Source organism: Myodes glareolus, chromosome 15 (genome assembly GCF_982192425.1).
Source record: "Myodes glareolus chromosome 15, mMyoGla1.1, whole genome shotgun sequence".
NCBI classification, from domain to species: domain Eukaryota; kingdom Metazoa; phylum Chordata; class Mammalia; order Rodentia; family Cricetidae; genus Myodes; species Myodes glareolus.
Genome location: NC_142040.1, coordinates 36,909,462 through 36,931,733, shown reverse-complemented (window position 1 = coordinate 36,931,733; position 22,272 = coordinate 36,909,462). Strand labels below are relative to the sequence as shown.

At 44.0% G+C, this 22,272-nt stretch overlaps 1 protein-coding gene across 11 annotated transcripts in view; it reads right to left on the bottom strand.

Annotated features, from left to right (window-relative positions):
* Nucleotides 1-1,487: 1,487 nt before the first annotated feature.
* Pde4d (phosphodiesterase 4D) overlaps nt 1,488-22,272 on the bottom strand; it is a 1,387,978-nt gene continuing 1,367,193 nt past the window's right edge. For all 11 annotated transcript variants that reach the window (XM_085676945.2, XM_085676942.2, XM_048442991.3 and 8 more), the window contains 7 exons: nt 21,470-21,568; nt 20,274-20,438; nt 19,048-19,147; nt 9,848-10,002; nt 8,004-8,126; nt 7,137-7,319; nt 1,488-6,321 (listed from right to left, as the gene is read on the bottom strand). In XM_085676945.2, coding sequence (XP_085533071.1) covers nt 5,905-6,321; nt 7,137-7,319; nt 8,004-8,126; nt 9,848-10,002; nt 19,048-19,147; nt 20,274-20,438; nt 21,470-21,568 — 1,242 coding nt within the window. In that variant the 3' untranslated portion in view covers nt 1,488-5,904. The remainder of the gene's footprint in view (nt 6,322-7,136; nt 7,320-8,003; nt 8,127-9,847; nt 10,003-19,047; nt 19,148-20,273; nt 20,439-21,469; nt 21,569-22,272) is intronic.

Sequence of the window (22,272 nt, the reverse complement as noted above, 5' to 3'; positions counted from 1 at the left end):
ACGACTACTGCTTTGATGTTGCTAGAGGGGACTGTGCAGTGCTGAGATATTGTATTTAATGACTTTTATTCCGCTGCCTGTGGTTTGGACACTATCTGGGGAACAAATTTGTGCTTTCTTTACTTTTTATTTATCATAAAGAATGTGTTGATTTTTATCCTACGGTTTGTGAGAAGTTGAAGTTTTTATTAGCACTAAAAAGAGATTTAAACCCTATCTAGGTTTAGCAAGCTCAAAACTCAAACAAATCGTAATATTTTTATTAAGTTTTAAATGTTCCCTCCGATTATCAAATATCTTCAGATTGAATTACATTCTGCCTTTTTCTCTATAAATTCTTCTTCTGTGGGTTTACCCATCAAAGACCAAAAATATTCCAATAAGCACTACCTATATAATGAATATGTGTAAAACTGGCCTTCCTTGTCACTATTCCCTATATGTTATGGCTATTTTCATTATTAGTATTTATACTGTACTAGGTATTGTGAAAAAAAATTAGAGACTATTTAAAGTAGATAAAATACTGTACCCAAGCTATGAGCAAATACACCATTTATAGATGGTACCTGGGCATCTTTGCATTTGGGTTAGTCGGGGGCAGGGCTTGGAATCAAGCCAGCATGGATAGTTGCAAGATTTCTGTACATGCATTATCAGCTCAGTAGCTATGTTCAGTGTAGTGAGCACCTATTGTGCTCCAAGCCCTATGGTAAGAGCTAGGAATGTACTGGTTAGATCTTGCTGGTTTCCACCCACATTCTGGTAAGAATGACAGACAATTATAAATAAGGGTATATGCCTATCAATTTTTGATGTTACATAGAAAATTAAATGGGTTGAGAGGACGGAGTGACAGCTCAGCATGTTCTTTACATAGGACAACTATAAACGGCCTCTTGGCTCCAGGCCCTGCACGTCCTCCCTATTCTTACTCTCCTCCAGGTATCTCAAGCTCATTTGCATTTTAGGATATTTTGTAAATGTTTTCTCTGCCTGGCTCTCCTTCCTCCTCTCAAGCGCCACTGAGCGTCTTCCCTGTTCTGACCACAGCTCTACTGGCATGTGTCCTCAACCATTCTATGCCTCTGTCACCCAGAGAACAAGGCCCCGGGGAAACAGACCTATGTCTCCTGCCCTGCAAATCCCAGAAGCTTGACACATGCAGATGGGCGTCTAAGTAAACTCTTGAACATCAGAGTGACAGATTCTGGTCTACCAGATGGTTTATTTAAAAGTAGGCGACCCCTTCCCGGACCTCCTTAGAAAGCAGTGTGTTTCATCTCATATGTCATACAAATGAACTGAGGGATTTTTATATCAAAAGATTAGCATCATTTGGTTTCACCCAGTTATGAATATCTGCCCTGACGTGAGATCACTAACTAGCTTGTCACGTCAAAAAAAATGGTCACTACTGTTGGAAATGTGTGCTGAGTAAAGTGCCATTTAAAACATGATTTCTTTGGAAAAGACCAAATCGTAAGTAGGCAGAATCAACCCATGCTTTTATTTTCATTGCATATAAAAATTTTATATGAAGGTATTGATGTACAGTACTATCCCCATGGGCTGTAGGAGAGGCTAAGAAACCACTAACAGAATCACCATCTGTGATGCTCACACACAGCTTACCACGCGGAAAACACACCCAAAGAAAGGAAACAGTTTAAAAAAAACTGAAATCAGTAAGGATGTATTTTGTAAGTATAGTGTCCCGTTTGTACTGTTTAAAACAAAAGTAATCAAATTCCTTTGGGCCAGGGCTGCTAAAATCTACAGTTTGTGTCAAAAAATAAAATAACAGGAGGCTCGTTTTTCCTAGAAAAAAAGAATCTGTCTTTTCACTGTGCCACACGTGCTAAGGGCTGAGCTGCAGTGAGACGTGGCCACATTTTCCACCAGGAAGCTCTCGTGGCTTTCAGGACTTGCCATTGTGCAAGGTCACACTTAACAATCCTACAAGGACAGACATTTTACAGAAACACTTGCAGAGAGATATGAGTTCCTTACATTATGGGAATTGGCATTGTCACAGAACTATGTTTAAGTTAGATGATTTACACACATATATATGTATATATTCAAACAGTGTGTATGTATATGTATTATACATATGTAGTATGTATTATACATATATAAATTTGATCTTGAAGGAAAAAATAGTATTGAAAATTGTATAATTTTTTTGGTATGACAGGAAGCTGATGAGCAGGGGACTAACCAAGATGAGTGACCTATGGCTCCTGTTGCAAATCAAACTCATCTTCCTGTAAGGTCCAGAAGCCAACAAGTCATCCTATAATCACTGGAGAAGAACGTTTCTCTAGTACAGGTTTGGGAGTAAGGGAACCAAGGCCGTACGTCCAGGTGAAATGGCTCCTGGCATTCAGCTGGGAAACAGTCACCATCCGTGCAGCCGTGCTCCATGGAGACAGGTGCTTAGGAGCGTGTATCTCAAAAGTGTCAGGAGGTTCTCCACCAGTCATGTCTAGTCTTTGTAAAATCCAGCTACTGCCAGAAATCCCATCAGGGAATTCCATCAGGGAAGCGTGTGGATACAAAACGCCCAGCCCAAGCCACTATCCCCGTACTTTGAAATGCAGCAAAACAGAAGAAAATATTGGTTACAGTTAAGGCACAGCCCTGGGACCAAAGACCTGCAGCTATGATATTTAAATTTATATATCTTTATGTATTTTATATTTTTTCTTGAATCTTCCATAAACAAGCTCTAGGATGACAAGACTATATTACAGAAGAAAAGAAAAATGTACAAGGAGTATGTATACACACCATTCATTCTCTCACCAAGAGTTTCCAAATATGTCAACACCATCCCATCGTGGGACGATGTTTTAATAAGAACTGATAATTTACAATTAACATTACATTATGTACATTGCAATAAATACACGGTTGTAAACAGACAAACAAGACTGTATTACAGGTAAGGTCATTTGGTGAGGAAAAAAAATGCATGGCACAAAAAAATAAATAATGCATTAAAATTATCATAAAGCTTTCTGTAAAATCTGTTTCATTCAAGTTTTTTTCTTTCCTTATCTGCAGTTTGTTCTATCGATACGGTTTACTCGTATTTTAGAACTGATGTGAATGAAAACCAAACAAAAACAGCGTTATCGCCCTCAGTAACTTGCAAGCTGAAATGTACTGGTTTTATGCAAACTTGGACTTGGTTTCCCCCATACAGTACCCAGATATTGCATTTTCTTATGGCATTTTAGGAAATAAAGCCACTTGTATAAAGATGTTCTTTTTAATGCAGTGTGTATTGTGAGCCACACCTTGGTGGGAGAGTGAGTGAGCAAGGGGACACAGTAAAGGGGTAGGGGTGGCGAACAGACAGTAGGTATAGGACGCTAGTCTCTAACTCCTTGGATATTATGTGTCTGCTAGAGCTTGATTGTCCATCGCTGGCTGCCGTTGTAACACAGTGCCGTTAAGAACCAACGCAGGCTCCATTAGTGCGGTTACCAACCCTGGCAGGTACGGATCTCTTTATAACATACTGCTGTTCTTTTCATTGTGAAGGCTGCAGGCACTCTGGGGGGGGGGGGGGAAATGCCACGTGGAGGGAGGGAAAGGAGCGAGGATGATTTAGGAAGGGGGAATCGACTCTAGACTCTTTGCCCTTCCTTCGGGAGCCCCTTCAGGGATGCATAAAAAGAAAAGAGAAACAGGTGCCCAAATGTCTTGTGAAAGGTCTGGTCACACGAGGCGGATTATTCTCCGTTTGCTCTTTACAAGGAAGGGAAGCTGGCACTCTAGCGGTCAGTTATTTGATTCGTATCCTGTCCTATGGTAAAGATCAGAAACCTTTTTTTGTAGCAAAGGTTCTAAGCATCCTTGGGACTAAAGAGATTGAAGCAGGGTTTCGGTTCAGCATGGGTGATTTCCCTGGCTGACGACTTACTTTCCCAGTGACCAGCCCACAGCTTCCTAGAGAAGTTTTAAGTGTGTTTTTTTCAGACTTACCATTTTTCATTTAGTTATATACCACGCTCCCTTTTACTCCCCATTTGGATGCCAAAAAGAAAAAATAACAGGGGCTCCAAACTCCGAGGATCCACCTAAGATCTATACATAGACTATACATATGCTGCCTGAGGTGAACCACGCTCAGCAAGTTAACACTGGGAGTTAATATATAAAAATCAATGAAGTTCCATGGTTGAAATCTGGAATTCCCTCTTAATATTGTATTGAGGCAGAATCTGTCAATCTAAGGTTTTAGATTGCATTGTATAACTACCCTGCCCTGATGCCAGTGGCACCATCAATTCTGTGTCTGAAGTAGTCCTTCCTATAGGGCAAGCTCATGGAGCAATAATATTGATGGCAATTTTCAGGGAGAGGAGCTGCTACCCTGAGAGTGACTTTCCAGGGACACTCCTCATGGAGGACTTATGTCCATGTTCAAACCACAGTTGTCCCGGTCCTGGGCTGAGAGAGTCTGCTAGCATTCTTCAGAACTGCGTGTGCACACTTAGCTTGTTTCCCTCCGCAACCCCAGAGGAAAAGCTAGTGATGACACAGAACCGTGTGGCAGAAATGAACATCAACCCTAGCGACACTGACACCCTTGACACGGGCAGAGGCTGGAACACACATTAGACAGTGCGGCATGAAGGACAAATGTCTCTCTTATTGTACCCGACTGTGAGCAACAGTAGAGTGATGGGCGGATGTGTCGTGACTGTAAGGGACAGAGAAAAAAAAAAAAGAAAAAGGCATCAGAAGGCAGTAGGTAGGAAGATGCCTGAAAAAGCCGGACTCTCGGCTACTGGGTGTATTTCTATATCGCCCATTTACTTCGGACAACACCAACTGAGGACTGAGCTTCCAGGAGGCTTAAGACACATTTGACAGAATGCACACAGAAAGGATTACAGAATAAATACTCACTTCGCACACCGTGGAGGAAGCAGTGATGGGGAGCGATTCTCCTGGTTGGGGCTGGGGGGGAGGACTGAAATAAGAGGCGGAGTCAACCGACACTTACAAAACGGGTTTCCGGCAACAGAAAGTTGTTTCTCTGTTTTAAGGTTATGGAAGTCATTGGTATATAAAACAAGAGATCACTACAAATCAGTCTGATTGCTATGAACTCTAAGGTGCAAGTAAAATTTGTAAATGAGATTTATCCAGTGTGTCTCACTGATCTGTACTGAAAACTTGCAAGTTACTCCTTAGAAAAAAAATAACCAGTGGCAGATGAAGTTCTGAACAGTTTTTTTTAAATATAATACCTCAATACATTTAATAATAAAAGTAAGCTCTACAAAAAATCTGTTTTACATATCATACAAAACGTAGAGGTGAGTGTGGCTCGCTGAACCACACTGTTCAGTCATGTATCAGGAAGACTTGAAATTAGAAAATTATGCAATTTCTGCGGCTCATCCTCCTCCTGGGCACAGGCTGATGCCGTGTCCTGTTCGTGACATTTTCATCGCTTCAGCAGTGAGTTTACTCCGTCCCTCGAATGCCTTCTCTCTTCTTTAAAATTTCTGCACACAAACCCGGAAGGAATCCTGCCACCTGCATCTACTTTGGGGGCAGCCCGATGAGCCGAGCTCCCTCGAAAACAGCTGGAGTCGATTTTCTCTGCCTTGTCAGCTCTGCCAAGCTGAAATCACGTCAAAGTCATGTCCGTGACGACGTTCCCCCCCTTGCTCCGATGACATGGAGGTGAAAGAACTGGTTGCGGTATTCCTGAGCGCCAGACTGAGTAGTTCAAGGTCAGTTTTGTTCAACAAACGTCCTGGCAGATGATAGTGAGGTGTGACCATGGTTGTGGCATGTGACATGCACTTTGGAAACAATTTTTCTACTAAAAAAAAAAAAAAGAAAAAAAAAGTGGGACAGTCTTTTACACTGTTACGTGTCAGGACAACCATCGTCTATGACACAAGTGTCAGGCTGGCTTGCCTCCTCTTCTGCTACCGCCTCCTCTTCGACCTGCTCATCCAGGGGAATTTCCGTGGACTCCGAGTCTTGAGTGCACAGCGTCTTGGAGTCACTACAGCTAGTGTCTTCCTCTACTTGACTTCCGCTGTCCTTCTCAGTGTCTGACTCGCCGTCTTCCTCTAAGGTTAGTTCAAACTGGAATTTTTCAGTTTGGCCCTGCCGGCCCTCCTCTTGGTCATCGGGTGCCGGGGAGGGGCTCTGGGGGATTGTGCTCTGGTACCACTCACGATTGTCCTCCAAAGTGTCCAAAATGTCCTGGGCATCAGGATGGACGAGGTCTGCCCATGTCTCCCAGAGGGGATGAACAATATAGTCTATGAAGCCCACCTGGTCATAAAAGAAAAGAAATTCAGTGGGGACTGAGAACCTCGAAAAGGCTCAACCAAACCATGGTTCCCCACCGATGCTGCATAGAAGACTACTAACTTGGGTTGGGTAAATTCGTCACTACTGGAGTCAACAGATGGTGAAGTGTGGTTACTAGCTGGCCAAAGTTAGAACTCTTAGTTCAAGGGATGCTTACAATATAGAGAATACTAGTTATTTACATGGGCTGGGGAGATGGCTCAGCAGTTAAGAGCATTGCCTATTCTTCCAAAGGTCCTGAGTTCAATTCGCAGCAACCGCATGGTGGTGCACAACCATGTGTAATGAGATCTGGTGCCCTCTTGAGGAAGAGACCTGGTCCGTTGTCATCAACTTAGACCATGAAACCCAATAGGGACAAGTTCAAGAGAACCGCCATATATGAGCTGCCCATGCATGCGTCAGCATTGCCAGGGCATACATTTCATTCTCATTTTTTTCAGTTATTTACATAGTAGGGCCTGGGGCCTGGACCTTATTTGAGAACAGTCAATTTGCAGAGAACCCAGATAACTGAAATAAGCCAAGTATTCTATGTACAGAAGTACATTAGATGAATATAGTCACGTGAATGAATTATAGTAAAATATGTGTGGCTGTGCCACTGTAAATCCTAAGAGTCTTTGGCTCATCAACAGCAGTGAAATCTACCATGCCAAATCCAAATTAAAATTAATTAACAAAAAGAAAAACAAAATGCAGGGAGGTGGAGGTGAAGCTAGAACAGTCAACCGCTTCAGCTGCGGCTCAGCCCGTTCTCCGAGTTGGGGCTTTACCTGTGATTTTTCCACAGAGGCGTTGTGCTTGTCACACATGGGACTGATCTCCATGCCACGTTCCCGCTCCCGGTCCCCCTGGCGGAAGAACTCCTCCATTATCCGGTCCGTCCACTGGCGGTACAGCTGGAGCGGCTTCGTGGGGTTGCTCAGATCTGCACAGTGCACCATATTCTGCAGGACCTAAGGCGGGCGGAGGCATGCTTTACTCGGCATCTGTATCAGGTGACCGTGACACTTAGAAATACAGTGGTGTCAGGTTTATTACAAACGGCTCAACCATGGTAGGGAGGGGCTCTGTGGCTAACATATTATTAATATGTATTAATAGTTCTGAATTATGCCACTTCTGCACCTAAGTGTCATGAGAGACACTGTGTTCATGAATTATCAAATTTCACAGATGCTCAAATGGCTGGTCTTTGGATGTTAACTTGTTGTTAGTGTATATGCAAATGAACAGGTCAATAAGATTTTACCTGTTTAAGTACAAAGGACTGGATACCTTTTTCTTTGTCTTATCTGTCTTTTGTTTGTATATTATGACTTCTAATTGTGTGTTTGTATGGATTTTGTTTGTATGTTTCTTGTATTTTTCTTTTCAATTCTGGTTTTGTTTTGATTTCTAAATGAGAGGGAGAAATGGACTTGGGAGTTGAGTGGGTAGGGAGGCAGGTTTGGGATGAAGGTGGGGAGGGAAAGCTATGATCAGAAAAATACTGTACGAAAACCACATTTCTCAATAAAAAAGAGAGAGATCCTGCCTGTAGCTTCTGGACATATGAGATGGGAGAGAGAAGAAACAGCTCCTGGCTTATGCAGAGTCACTGACATGCGCAGAACGAGCAAACACAGACGCTGACTTACCTGGATCCTGTCAGAATAGTTGTCAAGGAGGAGGACTCCAGAGCTTGTCACCTTCTTCGTTTCTACCATCGTCTTCAAATCAGCCAGCAGGTTCATGTGCTTTGACATGTCTGTCGCAAGTACCTGGCAGGGCAAAGATTGTTTCATGAGGGAAGAAGGCCGAAAGGAAAAACAAAACTGCCAATGGACAGAGAAATTATTTTGAGTCTGAAAAGGAAGAGAGAAAACACCTCGGGGAGCTCTTTTCCTCTTGGCTCTCAAGTTTTCCCGGAGCCCAGAAAACACATATACAACACAGAAACCTAAAAGTACCCGGCCACCACTTTCAAGGTAAGTACACCATCGTATTTCCTGTGCTTGTTCTGAACTAGGCAGCCATTACTGTACTTCCCTAGCTGATTCAGAGCTACTCAGATGCACGTGGGATACAAAGTATTCGGGTTAGTTTGTTTTGGTGGTCTAGGATGAATGACGTCTCCCTGTGAACAACAAAGCATAAAAATAAAAGGGTATGCTGGGGCTGACGAGATGGCTCCGTGGGTCAAGGTGCCTGTCACCATGGCTGATGTTCTGAATCTGATCTTTAGGACACAGGTGGTGGAAGGAAAAGAACTGACTCCCACAAACCATCCTCTGAGTCCACCGGAACACCAGGGAGTGTGTGTGTGTGCACACAGACCCAAACAAATTAATAGGTGCAATTTAAATATAATGCTATTGTGGGGCCCATTCTCTATGGAGAGATACCTTAGCCTAGGCACAAGGAGGCAGGGGGAGAGTAAGGAGCTGCTTGGTCCTGTTCTAAGGAGGTGATGGGATGGACTTAATTGACTTCCCAGGGGAGGCCTTACCATCTCTGAGGAGCTGGTGGGGGATAGGGTGGGGGATAGGGTGGGGGGAGTGGTAGAGGAGGTGGGAAGGGGAACTGGGATTGATTTGTAAAAAGAAGAATAAACTGTAAGATGAATGCTTAAATAAAAATTTTTTAAAAAATTAAGTATAATTTTATAGTACCCAGAGATTCCTCTGAATAATGTACGCAGGGAAAAGAGTCTAGTTGAGGGGATTTCTGTGTGGGTGGGAGGTGGACAGACTCTGTTGGAGCTGCAGGGAATGGCCTGTATTTGCTTAGTCATTCTTCTCTGCCTGTCACTGGCCAAGAGAAGCAAAGAAAACAGCCCAAGCACTGAGTCTTTTGGTTTTTCTTCCTCTCGTATATTATATCCTGACCAGAGTTTCCCCCTCCCTCCCCTCTCCTCAAGTCTCTCCCCACTGCCTCCCTTCTCCGCCAGATTCACACCCCTCCACTTCCTCTCAGAAAAGAGCTGGCCTCCCAGGGACATCAACCTAACACTCAGACATGGCATAGCTATTTGCAATAAGTCTAAGCACATGGCATCACATCAGGGCTGGAGGAGACAACCCAGAAGGAGGAAAAGGGTCCCCACAAGTAGGCAAAAGAGTCAGAGACAGTTCCCTGCTCCTCTGTTGGGAATCCCATAAGCATACGAAGCTACTCAGTCATAACACCAAATATTAGGTGGAGCTTGGGGAATTCTGCAGAGGAGGGGGAGAAGGATCGGAGGAACCAGGGGGGTCAGGGACACTGTGAGAAGGAGGCCCAGAGAATCAATTGACCAGGACTCAGGGGGGCTTGCAGAGATCAGGGAGCCTGCAGGGGTCTGACTGATGCTGCAAATCTTAAATCCCAACTGTTAAGAACAGAGATGCTATTCTAGTGGAACACTGCCAGGGGCAGCAGAGGCAGTTTTGACAGGTCCACGTCCCAAACCCAGCGCCGTTATCATCTCTAAGAACGTGAATCAGTTTTGTTAGGTACTTACAATGTCAATGACCATTTTCCTTAAAGATTGTCTTTGCTTTTTGGTCAGATTCTGGAAAATGTCACAGTTTTCTTCTTGGAGCAACTTAAACCCCACGGCCAAGTGGTGGTTCTCGAGGACGGAGGAGTCGTTGTACATCAAGGCAAGTTCTGAGTCTGAAAGAAGGAGCGGTGGCAATGTCACCAAGGCTGCTTAATTAGTGTCTCTCCCACTCTTCAAACTGTACGGTAACTCCAGGGGCTGAGACAGGAGGATAACGGGTTAGAGGCTGGTCTGGAAAAACATAAGAATAAATGAAAACTAACCCCCAAGTTCATTGACGCCTTGTGTTTAGGATACAGTTGCCCCTGAATGTCTTTTCCGTCACCTACAAGCAAACATGTCAAATAATCTAAGAACCGAAAGAAAGAAAGCCAAAATCTTAGACATCAATTACAATTTGCCTGCTAGGTGGTCCTTTTGGTCAGTTCTCTGGAGTGGAAGAAGTGGACCAGTATCTTCTCAGAATCTGCCATCAGCTCAACAGACTGTGGCATTTTTCCTAACACCTGCGCCACATCCTAGGCAGGAGGTGTCAGTTCCTGATCACTGTGGAACACCTGCCCTGATATGGCGGTCGGATCACAGGTGCAAGGCTGTTTATACACAGAGCAAGTTCCAGTATTTGGTTTGCTCATGGTGCTTGTCCTTCTACATACCCCCCCCCCCACACACACACAACTGTCTCCTCTTCTGAGGCTCCTGGCTGTGCTCATTGCTCTATGTGTGTGAACTGCCTTCCTGCCTGCCTGCTCGTGGCTCTGTACACCCTGTGTACACCCATCGACAGACTCATGATAGAGAGATTGCTTCAGATCTGTAGATTAATGGCAGGAAGATACTCTGCCTCTTCCTAATCCCGTAAACAGGAGGCCTTTCATTTTTAAGATTTATCCTTGTTTTAAGTGTGTAAGTGTTTTGCCTGGATGTATGTATCTGTACCATGTGCGTGCCTGATGCCTGCGTAGGCTGGAAGAGGGCATTGGCTTCCCTGGAACTGAAGTTACACGTTGAGAGTTGCCCTGTGGGTGCTGGATTTCGAACCCTGGTCCTCTGCAAGAGCAGCCAGTGCTCTTAAATACTGAGCGGTCTCGCCACACCTATCTTTAAGAGTTTCAAGGCACTTTATTTTGCTTCCTTAGGTAGCTGTCACGAGTGAGGGCACAGGTATTCAATCTTCACTGTCACCAAGGCACTAAAAAATACATCCAGAGGCTTCTCCTGAGCACAGGCATCAAGAACTACTTACTGATTACTTTGAAGGAGTTAGGGAGGACAACGGAGGCTTGGGATGTGCTCCCCAAGGAGAGCCTATGATCTCAGGAGAACGACACACAAAAGAAAGGGCACATCTAATCCATTGCTCTCCACACCAGGAGAGGGCAGAGCTTCTGAAATAGATGTGGAAGTGTATGGTTCACTTTTACTTTGTCTGGAAAAATTAATACCGATGAAAGGTAATGTCCGACTAAGTCTTGCTCTTTTTTCCATGCTAGGGATCAAATTTACTTTTAAATAGTCCATGAAAGCCCATGGATAAACATGTAGAAGTCAGAAATTTAAAATGATACAGGATCTGCGCACGAGACACTTATAATACACAGCTGAATCATATTAAACAAGCAAATGCTGGCAGGAAGGCATAATATTGTCTCTCATAAAAATAATATGACTTCATCTACTAGGGTCCTTTTAGGAAACTAAACATATATGTAGATAGGGGACATTAACAAAAGGATTCACCTGGACTTACAGAAATACTAACAGGTTTATTATATTCCCCTTTACTTATAGAGAGCGGCAAGGCAGCTGAGGCAGGGAGGGTGCTGCCTCCAGAAAGGTGATCTGTTCTGTGGAGATCACAGACTCAGTCTGGGTAGTCAGCTGCTCCAGTCCTGATGCTACTGAAGGACAACCAGGACCAGGTAGTAAAATCTCAGTTTTAAATGAAAAAATATACTAGCATTTAAGAAATTGAATCTCAGGGTCATCATTGAACTTTCTATGCTTGTCACTGAAATTGCACTAGTCACATGCAAGACAGAAGGCAAGGGTCTACAGCACCTGCTAAAGATGTTAACCCAGGACCTGTAAGTAGAGTCCTTAAAATTCACACTGCAACGCAATGTACACACAGTAAGGCATGGGAGGATGGGCGGAAAGGCTAGCTGACCAGCCACTCTTCTGCCACGGGTTCTATGAAATCATTCTTGATTGCTGGACACTTAACGGCTCATTCTCTAAATGACCCAAGCACTCTGAACAATTGATGACCATTAGCGCATGCTCCTAGTCTGCCCTTCTCTCTGAACGTAGTTTGCTTCCTTGACCCTCCCAACCTACTTAGAGACTTGAGTCTCTAAACAAAATTAAAGGCTACTTCTGGTCATCTGGTTTTATTCTAGACACTTCCCCTCTTCCTAACTGAAGAGCACCGAGAAGAGAATATCCGAAGTCACCACATTCCTTAGGAAGATCTGAATGTGACAGCCATTCTTAAAGGTGGCATTGTCAATATCACATAGCTAGGACACTCCAGGGCCAATATTTAAAGGCAAGCCTGCTCCAGACTCCTCATTTCAAGCTGATATTATAATTTTTAAAAAAGGAGCTAACAATGAATCTACCCAGCCCTTGGTTTTTCTTTTTGAGAAAATGCTTTTTTTAATTGTTGTTTCAGTTTTATTGCTGAGCTGTTTCTATCTTATTGATTTTAATTTCGATACTGACAGGGCCTTGCTCCAAAATCCTACAACCTTGGGTCATGAATTGCCTACTGAGCTGTGCACATGGCTCAAAACAACCACCCCATCTGCTCATCTGCTACTGGCAAGCCCAAGCTCCGCCGGACCAGTGAAGTCACGAGGCACTTACTTGCACAGTAGTGTAGACCCAGAAAGAGACATTCTTTATTCTGAGTCATGAAATAAGCTAGCAACAGTTTTCCTGCCATTCGGTAATGGGCCAGAGAGACACACTCCAGTGGGGAGAATGTGGCTTCCAAATCCACCCAGGCCTGGGGATCACGAGGCCCTCTCTCGGGTGTAGCAAGTGTTATATGTAATTACTCTTCTACCTTAGAAGGGATGGCCCAACATGCCCATACCGCTGGACCCTTCCATATTTCACTAAGGGATGGAGCTCCTGTACTTTAGCTGGATCTATTTCCCAACCAAGGTCATTTTACCAGCAGATGTCCTGGAAAAGCTGGGAGCTTACTGTACTTGAGCCAGTCATGGGAAGTGATTCTGACTTTGACTTTCAGCAATTTATGCCTGAGAGTGCAGCACAGGCGGCTCTGGTCCTGACACACTCAGAAACACAAGCCATTGACGTGTGCCTGATCTGGGAATTCCCGTCCCAGGGCTCATCATTTTCAACAAGCATTTGCTCCGGTGACATTGGAAGCAACCAAGCAATGTCATCACCTTCCCAAATCTCTTACAAAGTGCTGAGAAGATATGGAATCACTCAGAATCTCATATCCTATCAGGGGTTGATATGAAGTACCTGAGGCACATCTTGAGTATCTCTATATATACTTCATAATACAGTCTATCAGTATGCTCTTTATTATAAGGAATAGAATTATCAGTGTTTCAAATCCAAGAGATGAGACAATGCTAGAAACACACAAAGCAACTCAGAAAAATGCAGCCTTAGAATTCCGCTCCTCCTATATCACCTTAAAACCCAATCTCCAAGAGTCATGCTTCCACAGTGACACATAGCCTGAAGGACAGATATAGATATATACATTCTTCTCTCTTTACTGCAGGAATTAGCTTCAGGTTCTTATAGAGGCATCAATAAACATGGCCTCAATCTTCGGGCCTTGTACAAGCTGGAGAGTCAAGGAAGGCACTGGCAACTCAGTCCTTCCAAAGACCTGAGACAGGTAAGGAGGCGAGAGAGAGGGAAGGAAATGCCAGTTCCAGACTGGAGCTCTGCAAACCAGCAGCACTGGTGTCTGAGAGCACACATGTCCCAGCTCTGACTGAGAACGCCATTTGCCTCCCTTCACCCCATCTACTGTATTGGGGCCCTTAAGAGTTGACGGTGGTGCCCATTCACCTGGGTCAGGGTGATTTGTTCTCAGCCTGCTAATTCAGAGGCTAACGCCATGCAGAAACCTTCCTTTGGGCTCACCGCAAATTAAGATTTTCCAGTTCCCTAGGCATCCCTAGAAACTGTACATCTTAGGATGTAAGCTTGTGGAGGACAAAGCCTGCTCGCTGTTGCTTTGCCCAGGCTGCAGTCGTGCACTAAGGGCAAGAACTAAGGATCTCCTGCCAATCTTGTGGCAGGGTAAGTAGACTTCAATGAATTTTATTCTACAGTGCTAATTGCCACATGGGAGAAATGTGATGGCCTAATAAAGAGCTCGACAAAAAAATTCAAAAATTTAGATAAATCGAACTTAAGTCATTAAAAGCTCAGAGCTGGCAAGAATGCAGGAGATAAAATGTAGGCGGCATAAATATGAGGGAAATGTAAATGCATCTAAACTTTCTGTTGGATCAAAGGAAGCAATATTCCTGAAAAGTATAAAATGAGAGATTTTACTCTGAGAGTATATACTTTCAAAGTGACGTCCTCTGAAGGAAATGGGCAATTTAGTGTCTATTAGCAGGAGTCAAGTTAATTCACTTGTGTCTCTCCTACTTTTCAATGAATATATTATTATTGTCATCATCCACTATGTAGCCCTGGCTGGTCTGGAACTTGCTACATAGACCATGATGGCTCTGAACTCGCAGACCTGCCTGCCTCTGCTGTGATTAAAGGCATGGACTACCGTACCTAACCCTGGTCATGTTACTTTTTGCAAAAGTTCAACTGAACAGATATTTTCAGAAAACATATGATAAACACATGTATCCTATAGTAAGAGACACATAAGGTCAAATCTCCAACTTAGCAGGCCTCCCTAAACAAAAGAGGTAAATCTCACAGGCATGCACACAAGCGTGTGTGTGCACGCGTGCACACACAGACACACAGACACACACACCTACCTCTGCTCATCTGCTTTGACATAATACAGTTTTATGAACAAATTGAACACATTTCACTATAGCAGACCATGTTTGTGACAAAATGTTCACATGCTCAGAAATCAAACGGATTTGCCTATGAAACCAGCAACCTGCCTTTCCTCTTAGGCTTAACCCATAAGGTAAGGACAACAGCTCCAAAGCGCTGTGGGAATGACAAGCTACCTTTAACATATGGAGATGGAGGGTGTTCCCAACAACGACACCGCGGTGTCCAGGACAGCCTGCCACTGGAAGGACTGTGGTGACAACTCAGAACCATGCCTCCGCAGCTCTCAACCCAGAGGGGAAGCAGGCAGGGGGCAGTTTACTTAGGAGGCACCAGGAGCAAAAGAGGATTGAGATCTGTGTGTGATGGTGAGAATAAGATTTGGGTGGAGCTGCGCAGCCTGGGAGCAGGTCAGAGTGCGGGGGAGGGGTGGGAGGGTGTTACACCAACAGCTAAAGCCAAGCCCTCTCCACTCCTGTCACTGAGCTAGGCTTAGCCCCGTGTTTGACAGGACAGCATGCTCCACCACGTCTCAACAACACAGTTATCTGTATAATGGTTTCTGAAAGGAGCTGGGGTGAAGAAGAGCAGGCAAGAGTGGGCAGTGGTGGTGGGAGGGTTAGATCAAGGTCTATTATGTACATGTATGATAATGTCATGACATAAATTCAAAGTATTTAGACATACATGAAAATGTCATATGTGAAATTGTTATAAAGTATACTTTTTTAAAATAAAAGACTTCTAAACAAAATGTTCCTAAAACTACCCTTCTCCCCCTCACTTCATCTGTGCTCCATGCCCTGACCCTGTCTGACTTCCTCCTGCATGGAGTCCCATCTCAAGACATCACTTGTTAAGTTGTTTCTAGCAAAACACAAGCTATTAAGAGCAAGACTTTGGCCTTGTTCTCTGCATAACCATAACTGTTAAAAACGATTTTTGTCCTTACCTCAAAGGTTTGCACAGACAAAGATCTCTATATAAACCATGGGAAAACGTGAAAATGATATGAGAGCTTGGTAATCTCTGTAAAGTATGTATGCTGGCACCTAGATTCCGCTTCAGCTCGCTCTGCTCTTGGAAATCCAAAGACATATGCTTTGAATACAAATGAGCGTGAATGAATCTTCCTCCCCAAGCTTGGGCATCTTTCCTATCAACAAAGCATTCTCTTTCCAAGTAAAATATAACACCATTCATGTTCGGGACCTTTCACACTGTTTACATTTTCAGAAAATAAAACTTGGAAAAAATACCTTTCGTATGGCGCAGTCAAAGCTTTATGAAGCTATTTGCACTTCTGGGTTGCTCTATCTGTGCTGTCTTCAAGAAGACTACGGCAGCATTCCACCTGGAGTTTCAACTTTTCTAGGCCCTGTGTTCACAGGCCTCTACATCCTGAAGGCCTTCACTAAGACCCAACTTCTCATCGTATACTAACAGTCTCAAAGGGCCAAGTCTCATCATCTCTGCCATGTAGAAATGATCCCCCTGTTCTCAGAACCTCTGCATGCCTTCAATAACCACAGACACCCATAGTATGAAACCATTCGGTCTGTAAAGTAACACATCAAGTCTAAGATCACAGTTAAGAGGCAGGGGCATGACTGCACTGCGCATCACCCGAACAGTAAGTATACCCTGGGACGTGCCTTTTAAGTTCACTACGCCTCAAGAGATGCAGCCATCTAACTGGGGGGTTTGAAAGGACGATGAAAAATCAAGATTTTCTCGTAACAAGAACCAGCTTCAACCTTTGGCTTTGGCTGTTGGAAGGGCCAGCTCTGAGTCAAGAGGTCGAGAGTGTGCTCGCCTGACTCACTGACACTGAATCCATTCACGAAGCCAGAGAAAATAAAAGCTTAAGTCTCGCTCTGAAGGGTTACTACCAACAAAAATAAACACACAATTTCGACAAATTATTTCTTAAAGGTCTTGTATTTGTTATTTTTAAGGTCGCCAGAGATTCGTTTGCTGCATGCTGTGCATATAAACCATGTGTCTTGTGGAAAGGGGAAAAAGAGGGAGGGAGGCAAGAGTGCAGGCTGTGATCATTGCTCAAAGCAGAGACAGCGACTCTGATCAGCCCTGGGACCTGTCTGTGGAGCACACTGCTCTGCTGACAACTCACTGCCTCACCACAACCCAACAAGAGAGGCTCTCGGAACCGAGGGCTTCCCCTGTGGTTGTGGTCCCAGCCGATCATCACAACGCTAGAAGGATCTCACTTCCAGAAACAGGATTGGTTATCAACTCTCTACCTAGACACTGTCACCAGAAAAACGTACCTAAACAGACACCGCTAGCCACTTCTCTAGGTTTATAGGCATCCTCAGTTTTTCCCCTTCATTGGTTTTCAATCTTTAGAGGACGGAACTATGCTAGCAGAGATGATATACTCCACAGATGCCCTGCTGCCCACCACAGTCCCACAGGTGCCAGCCAAGTCCCAACTGGGTTTGGGGGTTCACAGAAAAAACAGAACTTGTCCCTGTTATCCTTCAAAAGGACAGCAGACTACTTGAAAGACTGACTTTATTATGACTAACTTAAATGTGTCCTCTGTTCTTAATTCTGGTGCCACTATAAGGGAACATACAATAGCATATATGGGAGAATGCCAAGGAAATATTCTTTCCGTTTGGTGTTACTAACTTAGAGACAATGTCTTTCTTACATGTCAAGAATTAAATCTAAACAAGGTGTGTTTATGTATTTGTTGAAATCTATACCAACAAGAACATACTAAGAAATGCTTGAGTCTCAAAATACCGAAGCAGGCCAGATTGAAAGAAAGTACCAGTGTACACTGCACCACGTGACCTATCAGGACTTTTCAGAAAATGCTCCCTCGACCCTGAGCTGCAGAAAACAAAGCAAGCCCCGCCCCCAGGAGATTCAATGGTGATAGCAGTTATGTAAACGTTTTCATGACTCCTGGAAAAGCCCTGTTACAGGTTCTCATAAAGCAAGGGGAACATGGACTGTGATCCTGTCTGATCAGTCAGCCCCTCTTAACACTAACACCCCAAATGTGGTCTGCCAACCACACATCCCAGGTGTGGGTCCTCTGACCTCCAAGCTTTGGCTACATTTGTGAACCACTAACGTGTATTTTGTTCTGTTTCTACGGAGGCTATGTAAGGGCGCAAACATGGATCTGAACAATCTTCCAGAACCGAATTAAGCCTCTCAAGGCACAGCCTCTCTTTAAGTCCTGTTATGGTAATGCTGGAAGCTGTGAAGGCCCTGATCCTAGGACAGCCAGATTACCACAGCACACAAGACATAGTGCAACCCACAGTTTGAGCAGAAGAAAGTTTCTTCACACGAAAAAGAGTCACGGCTTTGCATTTCCCTTCATATAAAGGGAAATTTATAATATTAACCTACCATAGCACAGTGGGAAAGAATTAAGTCCTAGGAGAGTTTAGCCATTTACCTAGTAAATTCAAGTACCAGGTACCATTAGGTAACGTTACACCCTTCTCTAGACACCTTACAGATGCTTGCTGTGTATCAGAGAGGCCACAACCAGATCTCTAGCACTCCTTACATTTCTAGACACAGCGCTACCTCCTTACACACTGAGAGGTTGCTGGGGGCTAAAAGGGTAGTGAACAGTTAAAGACAAGAGGCTGTGACTTCCACGGAGAGATCTGAAAAGAAACTGAGGGGGCTGGGATCTATGATGATGGGGACGGAAGAGCTACACTTTCCGGTGGGGAATCAGTGATGATTTGTACTGTACATCCAAGGAGGCTTAGTGTTGGTTCCTCCAGGCTACCCACACCCTTGTCCAGGCACATGCTTTCATGGGTCTACACACACCGCTGCACACGCTTTCACCTCTGAGTGCCTTCTGCAGAAATACGGTAATAAGCGACTTGTCGAGATGGGCCAGAACACACGAATGATGCTCACACACCAACTACCCGCCTCAAGGGAGGCCACAATCATGTACAGAGAGAAAGTGGTGTTCCATTACTGCTCAGACACATTTACACATGTCCAAAGCAGATCACGGCCCTGGAGGGACAGGGATTTATAAAAATCACTCAGTTATCTTTTTAAAAATGTACCCCCCCCCAAAAAAAATAGGTCTGACTTACTTGTATTGATCAGAAACTGATTTGACACACCGGGATGATCCACATCATGTATTGCACTGGCGAAAATGGCCGCGAGAATCTCCAAGTCTGTGAACACAGCCTGGGGAGCCAACAGCACAGGGAGCATTACTACGCTATTCCAGGAAGGGACGAGTGGGAGCATTACATAAACAAGTGAGATCAACCCCCACATTCAGAAGGAACACGGGGTGAGGCCTGGCAGCATCTTCCTGTGTTCCATCAAACAGTGGCCCTTTGGGTGAGTTTTAAAAATATGGCGTCCAAGCAAAGCATTTTATACATCATGACAGAAATCTCTCTTGTTCACTATATTTAAAAAAAATATTAGAAAGTCTGAAATGATGCTGGAAAGAAATATGAGCTTCTAAGCAGTTCATTGATACTCTGAGAGTAACATCAACGACACCCACGGAATTATGAAAAGGAATTCCTTTCTTTCATCTTCCTGTCGCCCAAATTACCAGTTCTCAGCCTCAGTGCCATCAATACTGTGGTTAGAACACCGTGCCCGTTATCGGGCTACTTAGGAAATTCCTCATCTTGAGTCAAAGCATGCTAGGGACATGGACAACCAAAACCGTTTCCAGAAATTCCCCCAATGTGCCTGGGTCTAGGGGTGGAGGAGGAGAGCAGGGCAGAAATCATCCGCAGCTGAGAACCACTCAGCCAAATAATGAGGCACAAGCAAAAGTTTACAAGAAGAGTCTACACTACACAGCAAAAGAAAATCTTTCCCTCTGATGATTAGGGAAATTAAATCCCTTTATTAAAGACTTAACGGAATAACTTCTCAGGATTTGGAAAATTTAAAAAGACAGCTCCTTCTAATAAAATTCTTGAAAAGTATTAGCGTGCTGCTTGTGTTTTAAAACTTAACTGTCCTCTGAGCTTCAGCCAGGAAACTGAAGTTCCAGAAAACAACCCAACTAGGAGTCAACAAGCCAGATGTGTGTGCACAGTGACTGCCGGGCCACTTCAAAGACACGGTATTACAAACAGATGGGTCCCCAAATCGTTGACCAATTCTCCCGAACAGAATTCATCAAATGATCTGGGCTTTATTAAGCATGATTTTCTCCCCTTTCTAAGTCAGCCAGTGTATTTCCAGGGAGGTCAGCTCTGGTCTGCACTGACACCCTGCTGACGTGAAAGTGAAAGAGCTCTTTCTAAGTGAGGGCAAGTGACATGTTAGAAAGCAGCCCGACCTCCAGCGCAGGCGTAGACAAGAGCACGTGCGTGGACTGGACGACATCGGCAGCATGGATGTTGTTGTGGTAGGCCACGTCGGCATGGTAATGGTCCTCCAGGGTCATCAGGTACGTAATTAAAGTGTCAACTGGAATTTTAAATGTTTTCAACAAATCCCGTTCCTGTAAGAAAAGAAATCCTCTTAACGTTTTTGTCTTTCTAGTAAAACTCATTTGCCCAAATGCGGTAAAAGAGAATCACAGGCTGGTGTTGCCTACAAACAGCCCCGTACAAACTGTGTTTTCTTACATCTACCAGAGGAAACGGAGATATCTGGGCAGGGCAGAAGTTCTGGCAGTCACCCACCCACTGAGCTGTCCTGCTGAGACCAACAGTCCTGCATCTGGGGGGTACAGTGTCAGGAGTGGGCTGCCAGCCCTATGCTCCCAGTCCCAAAGTACATCCCATGCTCATGTGGTACAAAGGCAAGACCAAGAAACGAATATAGAAACAATGGAGGTCTACTAAAAATATACTCAAACTATTTTCTCTGTGAACCAGCAGGGGCTTGTTTGTCGAGAAAGTAAGTCAGTCTGCATTGTGGAGAGGATTTTCTAACTACTGTCAATACACTGTTTCCATTTCCCATAATCCTTCAATAGAAACAAATACAGTGATGTGTGTTTTACACACATTCCTATTTATTATTATTTGTTCCTTATAAAGGAGCAATAAAACAGAGCCATCAAAGTGGGTCAGGGGATGAGCAGAATGTATAATGCAGGATGCGGAGATTAAAGGCTGGGCAGTCTGGGGAAATAAGGACCCCAATATCTGATCGTTGAGGTGTTATTACTAACAGGTGATTGGACAATGAGGCCACTAGCTTCATTAATGAGTTCTCAGCACAATGGACAACCAGGAAGTGGGGCCCAGTGGAAAGAAGCAAGCCACTGGGTGTATGCCCTTGAAGGGTTCATTTTGTCCCAGGACGATTGTCCCTGCCCTGTCCCTCTCCCTGGATCTGTTAACCTCAGTGGAGCCTCTTTTACTGTAGCACGTTTTCTGCCCTGTCGTCTGCCTTATCACAGCCTCAAGGCCGTGGAGTAACTGACTAGACCTTCAGAAACCGAGCCAGAATTAATCCCGCCTCCTCCTAGAGGGATTTGCTGGGGATGTTGTCAGCAGAAGCAGATGCCAGTCCCCTGGTTACCTGAAAGATGGTGTGCATGATAACAGTCAGGGGCCGGTTACCAGACAGCTCTGCTATTCTGAAGACATGGAGACCCCATTTGTTCACATCTTCTAGTTCCTAGGTGAAGAAAACACCCAGAGAAGACAACATTGAGCAGGACGCGACAATAAACAGAAGCACTTAAAAATAGCTGACTTTAATGAGAAACATTGCTAAAGTTAAAAAAAAAGAGAGACTCATTTTAAATGTAAAGGATGTATGTAACATGTAAACACAGTCACATTTAAGGCAAGTTCACTTAAATGAACTGAAAACCAAAACCAAATACTGATTAATCGTGACTCTGATAGTAAATCACATTCATATGCTTTCATTATTGATCTTAAATTTCTTCAATAGTTAAAAGTCAAGCACAGAATCTACCTAGTCTAAAATCCAGAACAGACGACAGATTTCTAATTCTTCAAAAGAGGCCAAAAAATAAAAATAATCAAATCAAAATGCTTAAAAGTAAACAAAGAAGCAAGCAAACAACAATCTAAGACGTATCAATCAACTCACAGATCTAAATCTACATATTAATAAAATCTAATAATTTATACAGCGTGTGAAGTGATTTTTCCAACCTTCAAATCAAGGAGAGATGGGTCAGAGGTTAAAAGCAGTTGTTGCTCTTCCTGAGGACCTGACTTCAGTTCTTGGCACCCAGTTTTATAACTCTTATAACTCCAGGTACAGGGAATCTGATGCCCTCTTTAGGCATTCATTGGCACTGCACTGTGTGCATGTGTGCAACACACACATACATATACACACATACA